This window comes from Vanessa cardui, chromosome Z (assembly GCF_905220365.1).
Source record: "Vanessa cardui chromosome Z, ilVanCard2.1, whole genome shotgun sequence".
In the NCBI taxonomy this organism is placed as follows: Eukaryota; Metazoa; Arthropoda; class Insecta; order Lepidoptera; family Nymphalidae; genus Vanessa; species Vanessa cardui.
In genome coordinates, this window is record NC_061154.1 from 15,792,633 (window position 1) to 15,804,153 (window position 11,521).

Sequence of the window (11,521 nt, forward strand, 5' to 3'; positions counted from 1 at the left end):
TACTAAAATGCCTTTATGTATTTCTTTCTAAAATGCACTATATTAAACATAGTATTGTGTTATCACTTGTCAAATACTCGATGACTAAAATGATTTTAGTGAATCATTTGTCAAATTATTGGTAGTAAAAAAAGTGATATATATAGCCCGGAATAATTTACATCTTCAAATCCGACTGCTAAAAAATAAATTAAATTGAATTGACGAAAATGACTGACAAAATAATATTTTATACCTATTAAGTGGTACTGTCACATAAATTCTTACTAATGTATGTGGTATTAATAAAAATACGTACAAAAATCGTTTTTATATATAAAGGGGGATTCTTATCGTTATATATAATATCGGAATGATAAGAATCAGTATGTTTATACAATTTTTATAAAAATATAAGTTAAACAAATCTTCGTATCAGTCAATAGATTTTTTATACGTTTTGTTAAAACATCTGACATACCTAATGTAATTATTTTGAAATATGGCGGCATTTATTAAATACAATTTATTAGAATTTAATATGACTAATTTGTCAACATCTGATTATCGCTATGATATATTAAGAGATATATATATATATATATATATATATATATATATATATATATATATATGTACATAGTGTTAGTGTATATCAATATATTTTCATTTCATAAGTAATCAATACGAAAATATTGTTTAAATCGTTTTTTTTTTTTCTTATCTATTTTATTTTAAGAATCGAAAACAAACAACCAACAATAAAAAAATATAATTAAATGGCAGGCGACATTATTTGTGTGAAAAAGATTTCTTAAAGTCAAATGCAGAGATCTTTATTCGATATGGACCTTACACACAATGTAGTTTACCATTTACTGATTGATAGTCAAAAATGTACCAATAATTCGGAAACAAACACCTTGGACCCGTGAAGAACCGGCAAATGAATCTCAGAGAGTCTTTATTTATCATATTTTACAATTATTTTTTCCATACAATAACAATAAACATATTTTCGTTATTTGAAATAGCCTGGAGGCTCCCATTCCAAATGTACAGTCAACTGAGGTTACCGAATAAAGCAAGCTCGGTTCCACGTCTGATTCGATGATGAGTGATACCCGCCGGCTTTGATGGTTGTGAATCAAAGTATAAAATAATTTTACTTATGTTTAAGATGAATGAAATTAGTATATGTATTATAGAGATGAATATTATAGAGTACGGTAACAGACAAACAAGCTAGAAACTTATCGAAGAATGCAATTGTGAAATATCAAAAAACGATGTACGAAATTGACTATATTTATACAATAAATAGATAAGAATAATTAATTTGTGTGGGATGCAGGTATTTAATTAATTTCGATTATTTTAAGTAAAATAAATTCATAGTAATTGTACTATGAATTTATTTTCGTATATTTCGAACGTCACATATAAACGTCTAAAGAAACTTTTTTGGTTAAGATTATTAGTATTGTTTTTGACTTATAATGATTATTACCGTATGATAATACAAAACGTATTTGTGGTTCTCCTGTGTGAAAAGAGTGTTCTTATTTTAAATTATCTTAAAACTAAAATTTAAAAATGTCTGAAGAGCCTGCTTCATAAATGTATACAAAATTAGGACTCTATAATAAGATACGTAGAGAGGCAAGTGCGTATAAGCTATTTTATAATACATGTAAGATAAAAGATTACGATTTATTTGTATATATCTGTATCATGACCTAAGTACTATAATTTATATATGTACTACAAACATTAGTATTAAATTATTTTTATACTAATGTTTTAATTCAAACAATCTTTGTACTTGTTCCCGTTAGTCCGCTATATGTATATAAGCTACCATTTTGATTTGAAGGAATATTTTTATTTGCATTATTATTATATATAATACCTGTTGACTTCCAAACAGGATATATTAATTTAAATAATTGCATTAACTAACTTTGTATTTTTTAAATGTCGAAAAAGAGTACTAATTTTCTTGCCGGCTCTTCTCGGTAGAATCTACTTTCCGAACCGGTGGTAGCTTCACATTCAAAAGTGCTTAAAAGCCTACTTGAATAAAAATTTTCTTGATTTTGATTTTGTATTTATAACATATTAAAATCATATAGAAGTCATATCAAAACAATAATCGTAAATATAAATAAATTAACTGAAACCTATACAAGTAAGATTACAATAGAATATAAAATATTCTTCATTGGTAAATATTTTGATTCAAATTGCAAGAAACTCGAACAGTTGCACTTTTGAATAAATCAGATTCACAACGAGGTGAACAATAATTATTCTTTATTAGTCTTACATTGGAATCCGAGTTAGAATACGTACAATTTTATAAGAAAAGTGTTATTTTAATTACAAAATATGATTGGTTTATATTGTCTTATTAATTTAGTTAAATTATTTGAGTTATATATTAAGGTGTATGTTTATATACACAACTGCGTCGGTGTCAACAGACATTTGTCTCATTGATAGCGATTAATGTAGTTCATATTAAAAGTTTATAGGAATTTTCCATTAAAGGGATCTTTGGTCTCAGAGACAAGAAGGAGCTTTGGAAATCAAGTAAAAAGATTTGTCTGTTTGGATCAATATAAGACCTATCGGTTTTGCAACACTATCGGAATGTAGTGCAAAAGAATATTTTACTTGTGAGCATATTCATTAAAATATTACCTATATAGGCGCTTAACAACATGGAAATTATTATCAATTCGTATATATTATTTGAAGCGTAGCGTTGATCGTATGAAATAAGTTTTTTATCTATAGGTACATATAATTGGAGTGTCCGTTTGTAATATTAAAATAACCGCTTTTTGTTAAATGCATATGTATGTATTTATGGTAAATTTACCAAAATCATATTTATTTTTTTTACAATTTTTGTCTGTCTGAATGTTTGTTCCAGCTAATCTATGGAACGGCTTGAACAAATTTTGACGTGACTTCCACTGTAAAATAGCTGATGTAATAAAGAGTAACTTAGGCTACAAAAATAACTTTTGTTAAATATAAATACGCGAAGTCGCAGGCACAGCTAATACATATTCAAAACCGATGTATCAATATAAAAACTTCTTGGTATTCACAAGGGTTATATCTCCAGACATTAAAACCTCTTTTATTAGCACCAGTTTAATGACTCACAATTTTGAAATATATTGAAACAGTGTACGTTTTCATTTGGACGGCTATATTTAATAAATATGACATTGAGTTAGATTAACGTTAGTTTAATATGAGTAATAATAACGAACCACTTTATATTTTCTGCGGTCGGTACAAGAGTTTTTCAACAGGTATTTACTTACGTAATGTCTTAAAAGCGAATCGATAAAAATTCTGTTACCATTAGGTCATTACTGTTAACATTGTAACGTACGATTTAAAATAGGTCTCTTCAGACAAAGAGATAGATTTGACAACTTCATACCCGCGGTAGGACTCTACATGTCATGTAGCTGAATGGTACCACCCTTTCATCGGCTATTCAAATAAAACATCAATGTCATATTGAGTTCCGGTTTGAAAGAGCTTGAGTAGTTACAACATAAGTTTTTAAATCTGTATTTTATAAATGACAAATGTGATTACCATCCAGAACAAATACATCAAATACACTTCAATACGATAATGAATTAGTTAAAACAAAATAAATTAATTCAAATCATATAACGTATGTTTTTACAAAATAATTTTATTCATTATAATAGTAGAGATTTAAAAGAAAATTATTTTAAAATACAAAAAAATACTCGTGAATATCACAAGCAATTTGATTTGATTGCACATATATTGATTTGCATGATTGCTTTTAAATACATATATATTTGTTATTATAAGATCTTACATATATGTACATATATGTATATTAATTTAATAGAAATTTACTTCTTTATTACTTTTACGACTTAACTTTGTTAAATATGTATCTGAGGTAAGCTTAAACCGTTTTACCGTCGGTCTTTCTTTGAAGTATAACTAATGAAGTTGTTTCCATTAAACAATCTATGGTAGAGATAAGAGAGTTGATATAAAAAAGTTACATAGATTAACAAGACTTACTGAATTATATTAACGTAATGTTTTATTGAAAAACACTTCCAATGTCCTTAAAAAGATATATGTTTTAATTTTATTGTTACGTCAAATTCATAATTATTTTTGTAATTAAATGGGCCTAGACTTTATCATGACAGACGTTTATTCTTAATTCTACATTTTTAAAATGAAAAAGGTTTTATTGAATTTTGAAGAAGTTACAGGCAGCTTAAAATGTACGTAAGACAATATCATAAAGATTGTTTAAATATTTCGAATTTAATGATACCGAATTTTTTTATTAATATCAAATATACCAGCCAGTAATTTCATGTTCAAAATAAATGGTAATTCATTTACGAAATTACTGGTCTTTTATTTAATTCATATTTTTAAGAGTTTAAAGCTTTAGCTTTAGCTTTTTAATTGTTTTTAAACTTTAACAAAGGAGTTTGTTTATTAGTAGACGTTTAAAATGCAACTATGGTCTAAACCAGTTTTCAACTAGAGGATCCTATTGTACAAACACTACAACTATACTGAATGTAATGACTAATGTTGTAACAAATACATAACAAATTGTCGCTCTAAACATTTTTCTTATTAACATTATTATATTTGATCAATATCGTTGCGGGATATTATAAATTATTTACTATTAAATTACCTTAGCCTAGGTCTCAACCAAATTAACAATGTATTTATATTTTTAACCCAATAAATCCTTAGATAAACATAAGTCCAAGAAACCAGCTTACCTTCATATTGTGTCGAATCCTCTGTATTCACAAAATAAAACTTATTATCAAACATATACGTAATCTCGTCATTCAACTGTCAAAACCCGAGCATTGGGAACACAACGCGTACGACACAACGGTATATTAACGACCGTTCACCTCACTTGGTACGAATCAACTAAGTTTAGTTTAACAGTAGATGAGGCGGTGCCAAGTACGGAACCCTCAATTTACAACCGTCCCATTGGTCCGAGTGTACGAGGCGTGGCCTGGTGGAACTCGCCTATGGAAATTGTACTAAAAGTAACTTGTATTATAACTACTTGTACGTTTAAAGCGATCCGTTTCCTATATCGGATTTCGATTCGTGACACTGAATTACTTAATGTTTGTATGAAGACCGGTCATATGCAGAGCAGATGTACCTATTTGGAATAACTGATTTTATAGATACGTGACTACGTGAATTAAAATTAATGTTGAAAAAGCTAAAAATTGTTACAAATATTTATTTATACTAATTACATTAAAAAAGTAGAAAAGACAATATTTTTTTTGTGATAAGGTTTCGATATTTTCAACGAACGATTTTAATCGACTTCGATAATAAGTATTACGATTTTTTTCTACCCTTTATGTGTCAGATAATATATATAACTAATGTCTTTTTATTAGGAATCTACATTAAATCTTACATTTAAATATAAATCCGATATAAAAAAATATCATCTTGGTATTTTTTGCTTTGCGTTGCATTTTATATATACTTACTCATGTAGATACAGATGAAATACTCGTTTTGTTTTTTATAATTAACCTTTTCTTATTATTATTTATGACAACACTAAAGGTAAGGAGAACGGTCTGTGTATGAAAAATGTTCATCATAATGGCGCTTAGGGTGGCTACAGTAGCGACAGGGTAACTTTTACTGTTGTTATTTTATATTATGTTATGTAAAAATTAAGTAACTTGTTTCGTTTTAGGATACAGACTGTTATTAATTAAGTACATACTATACTCAACAGACTATTTTTTTAAAATTCCAAATGACATTCATATCCTTCATATTTGCGCCATTTTGGGGGGTGGACTGTTATTTACTGCTGACAGCTGGACAGTCTTCCAAAGTCCCCCTAAAGGTTCTCCCAACCTAACCCTCCATATAATTAGTCTAACATAACTTATTAGTCAAAATTGTTAATTGAATTATTGTGACATTTAAAGCGATGGCTTTTAAAAAATCATAGAAATAATTAAATTGAAATGTTGTGTTTATTATACACCGGTATCGGTTAGTACCGACTACCTTCTTGTCATTGGAGATGTAGATTTTTTAAACAATATTGACACGTATTTCTTCTGAAAGAACAGAATCGCTAACATAACTAGGTATTCTTAGAATAACATATATACATTTAAATTAGCTTTTGCAAGTTCTGTTTACTATTATCCGGTCTTAAAATTCAGTTTGAATATTAAGACCTTTAACTTATTCAATATGTTAATTATCAAAATTAACTTATTTCGAATGATTGAAAACTCTTGGTATTTATTTAATCTCATGTAATAATATCCGGTGTGTCATGCTCAGTAAGCAATCTATGATCTGCAAAACTTATGAAGATATATTTGATTACTTTGTTTTTTTTATGGTAAAGGTTGGCGGTCGAGCATATGGGCCTCCTGATGGTAAGTCACCATCACCCATAGACAATGACGCTGTAAGAAATATTAACTATTCCTTACATCGTCAATGCGCCACCAACTTTGGGAACTAAGATGCAACGTCCCTTGTTATCTTTTGTCATTTATTCTTTATTTCGTATCTTTATTCCGTTCACTTTCTAAAATAATATTGTCTTGTTGTCTGTTACCTCTTTAAGCTTAAACCGCTGAACCCATTTAGATATATTTTGGTATGGAGATAGTTTGAATTCCGGAGGAAACATGGTGCATTTACATGGAACGCGGGTTAAAAGGGGATGACGCTTTAAGTGCTATAGGTAAAGTTTCAAAAATTTCGCGCGGCTAAGTCGCATGTTCGGCTAATTTAATGCCTGTAAACTGAAAAATGTTCTTGTTTTCATACAACATATAGTTACCTACTCTCAAATTATATTAATCATAAGCAATACTCTTATTAACGGACACGTCGGGTTTTACGCTATCAAAGTGCGCGAATCCGACTCACAATTACATAGTCCTAGGTTTTTATAATTAGATTTTCAGTTTGAATTTAAATAAAATGTCCCCATCTCAGATCTCAATCTTCCATCAACGTGGTGAAATCCGCGCGAAGCCACTACCTAATTGTTAATAACTGCATTTTTCAGATAAAATAATTAGTAGATACACCGATTACGAAAAAAAATGGATTATTACAGAGACGTGAAATTACTTACTAAGTCCCAATAAAGTACCTTCATAAGAATATAGTAAATATATTCTCTCACTTTTATTTCATCATTATTATACTAAACAAATTATAGTCCCAATTTTCAATAACGAAAATAAATAATTTTGTTTAAAGATCTGAGATTAAAACGAACCTTCCAATTTTTTAGATTTTACGACTATAGATGTTCCATGATGGATCAATTAATGAGTTCTATAAAAACGTATTCCAATTCAATTTTATTATATCGTTTTCGAATAGATGAAAAGGGACAGATTTATAGCCTAGTCAAATGGAATAGGAAAAAAGATAAATAAACCTCAGATTTGTGATTTGCTAATAACTCAGCTATATTGAGCACTACTAAGAGCTTATGATGAATATATCATTATTTATAATACAACACTTAAGCCTAACTACTTATTTCCAATTTCATTTTACCCCCAAAGCAGTAACGTCGACGGTCAAAACGCAATTTTTTCGTGAATCCTTAGTGAATATTATAGATTAATCAAGCAGTCGACCAATGATATCGAGTCAATTTAGAGTCAAATTTTGTGTATTAGGTATCCTGTTATTCTTGAAATAAAAAAAATACACTTAAACATGTATATACAACAAAAGATTAATAATTAATATAAACACACTGATTATTACTAAAAGTGCGAATATTATGCGTTATTTTCATAATGATAATTATTCCAAAAAAAAAGACAATGATTCAAACGTCTGAACAAAACAACTTATGATTGCTAGTTCCAGATAACGAAGTTGTAACGTTCGTATGTGAAAGAAACATTATCCTCAAACGCTCTCTAAGTCATAATAAATAAATCAGTATTCACAATGGATTTTACTGAAAATCCACGCAATGATAGTTATAAGGATATTTTTAGGCATGTTTTGAATACCTATATATCGTAACACTAGAGTTGCATCCTAGATGGAATATCTCTTCCAGGAACGCTGTAGCGCTGATCTTTTACTTTTAACACTTATTTTAACACAAATTTTCATCTCCAATTTCACTACCTTAGATGACGAAATTTCAGAAATGTCTAACTGCTTTTGTTTACTTGTCAGATGGGTAAATACGATTATTATATTACATACATTAAAAAAAAAAACAAACATTTATCTGACCACACGGGTAAATTTTCGAAAAGCCACACACACTTTCATACATTAAGCTCACCTGCATTCCACAAGGTACCGCCAAAATAAATGCTAATCTTAGGTAATCTACGAAGTCTAAATATCAATAATGTGATATATTTAAGTGTAATCCTTATAAAACAATTACCGTCGGCTTTGTAAACGAATACCTATATACCGAGAGTAAGATATTGCGTCTGTGGCTTTACAAACATTGGCTAACTTACCCTTCAAGTCATAACAAACACCCTAAGACAAAATATTGATATTTGGGGGACGAACTACTGATTGGGTGGTACGGGCTTACATAACGGGCTCACCAGTAGGAAAAAACAAGTTGTAAATATTCTGATGATATTGGAGCTATTTTCATAGTGCTCCAATAGAGTTTGATAGATAAATGTGGCAACATTTTTATCAGAAACGATTTCATCACTGTTTTCTTATTCCGTCGAAAATTCAGCGATGCTTGCTGAAGTTCGAAACCGCAATATTTGGTGGATATTCACGCGTTCTTATTATCTCGGCTATAACAACACATTAATTGTACCATTAATAATTGCAATACAAATCAAGATGGTCGCATACCTAACTGCCAGAAACTCCGAACGAAGTCCGGATCTTCGGAAAACATTAAATGTGCACCTCCACTCTTAATACAGACACGATTCGAATATACAACAATAATTAATTCCAATATAAAATTAGGTCCTACAATGAAGCCATTTTACGTAGAACCCTTTGTTACAAAATTCGTTTTCTATATTATAAAACGAAAAATGTACCATTGATTGTTTTATTTCACGGCGTAATGAAATCAGTCCTGCGTTCGAGCGTGATTGAGTTACAACCTTCCAAATACAAAAACTTTCGCGTTTATTTAAAACTGACTGTAAATATATGATGAATTATTCATTTCTATCTATATTTATTGCTCAGTCTGCAATAAATTATTATTTATGATATATATGGCAGAAGTACTCGCTTACAAAATGTAACAATGACATCTGAGCTGTACGTTCAGAAGCGTTCAGAATATTAAAGATTTAATAAACATAGACCACAAATGCAGTAGAATAGATTTGAAAATTATAAGGAATAAATTAAATTTATGTAAATAGTTATTATTAATACGTGTGAGTAGCAAGTAGGGCTTATGTTGTAAAATATATTAATAAATTTAATATTAGAGCGATATTTTTTCCTTTTGCTGCAAGGAGGGTGAGTTTCTTCCATAGTATTGACGTGGAAGCGAGTTAAGGTAGATAAATAAAAAAATTGCCTCGAGGATGAAATGACCACTTGGAAGAAGAAAGGTGTCGTGGTCATCCAAAAATATCTCAGAGCACTCTCCGTGAGAGAATGAGTAGGTAGCCGGAGGGTAGTGCGATATCGTAAAAAGAAACCCGATACCCAAATGTGATATGTTGTCTAATGCTCGTATCAAAATGTAAGTTGCATGTTGCATTAAATGTAAGTTGCATGTTGCATTAAATGCAAGTTGTATGTTGCATTAAATGCATGTATAAGTCGGTTGGCAAAATTACACGGATGCGAAGAAAATTCTTAAAGAATCGTTTTTGGAATTCTATACGTTAATCTTCTAGAATTCGAGTGGCGAATACGTCTATGTAGAACAGTTAAAAAGCTCCGTCGCATTCAGTACGTAAACCACCAAAATGTTCTCACATAACTAGGCCACACTTCGCAGCTATAAACCGAAGCATTTCTGTACATTACTTAAGTATACCCAGCCGCGTCACAGTCTACTGTGTTCTGTAACGAGAGGGATTAATGTGACAGACGCAATCACTGCCATTACGGCCGCTTGTATCTCGATGGCCCTTCACTTGGAGACTGTAATTTTGGATTTTGTTCTTTTGGGGTCACGTGACAAAAGACTAAGGGCGTATTTAGGTCGGATTTTTAGATGATTTTTTACTTCTAAGCATAGGTATGTAGTGTTCTCTCTTTTATTTGACTATAAGTTCATAATAGTTCTTAAGTAAATGATTTTAGTTTTACTTTTGTTTAATCGTTTCTTATCAACTGTAAATGACATTTTTATTTTCTGAATGTATGAACTTCTTTTTACGTCTGTAAAACAAATAATATACTAGTGGATAATCGAATATGTGAAATAATAACGGATATCCAGTAATAATCATGTATGTCCACACGAGTCATCATCTAAACAAAAGAAAACTACAATACTTGTAAGTATTACATTTGTTAATGTTTAATGTCTTTTATTGGGAAAAGTCATATATTCATTTTAGGTAATTTATTATTGAAGTCTGTTTAAATAGTAAAGAGATGGAAATAGTTACGTTAGTGTTAAAATTGATACATTTTACGATTAGACAATGGTGATAAGCTTGAACTTTATTCTTTATTTACTCATCAACAGTAATACACGAACCAATGCAATTAAATGAAACAACAAATTATCATATTACATGATGGTATTTTAAATACTTTTCAAATTAATATTATATTCAGTAAAAGCATTTTACATAGCCTTTAATTTATATAGTATATCTCAGAAAACCTTTGTAATTCTTCCACGATATCTCTGACTGCGTAGTCGGATATGTCGCGATGGAATTAACAGACGTAAATAATACACGCGTAGGTATTATAATATATAACTGATAGATTCCGGACTCAACAGTAAATTTACAATTCAGACAGACAGCGTACGACACCGTAGAAACATGTTTAAAACCATAAAAGAACTTCAGCTTGACAGCGCGTCCGTCGTAAGACCTTAGTCGTGAAATCTCGAAAATCGTCTTATGGCGATGTTCAATACTTGTGTGTATTATTTGATATTTCACGTTCGTATTCTGCGATGAGTTTCGAATTTTTTTCTACAAGAATAACACTGCGTACTGGTTCTTTGACATTATATATTAGCATAGTTTTTTTTTCAATAATATTCTGGACCACAAATGTACGTAGGTAAATATATATTTTTCGACTTCCGCACGCTGGACTACACGGTCGTTAGGAGGGAACCTTTGTTAGGTCTGACCGAGCCAGATTCAATTATATCTTACGGATCGGATCCCATATTGATCAAACGTATATAACAAAACCGGAAAATAAATACAATTGATCAAGCATATATGTAAGATAAACACATACATACCTTTTATGTTCATTATCAAAG

At 29.8% G+C, this 11,521-nt stretch overlaps 1 protein-coding gene across 1 annotated transcript in view; it reads right to left on the reverse strand.

Moving 5' to 3' along the window:
- LOC124543115 (LIM/homeobox protein Awh) overlaps window positions 1-4,951 on the reverse strand; it is a 48,302-nt gene extending 43,351 nt beyond the window's left edge. Inside the window, exon 1 of the mRNA XM_047121173.1 lies at window positions 4,812-4,951. Within this exon, the coding sequence (XP_046977129.1) occupies window positions 4,812-4,817 (6 nt within the window). The 5' untranslated portion in view covers window positions 4,818-4,951. The remainder of the gene's footprint in view (window positions 1-4,811) is intronic.
- Window positions 4,952-11,521: the final 6,570 nt, after the last annotated feature.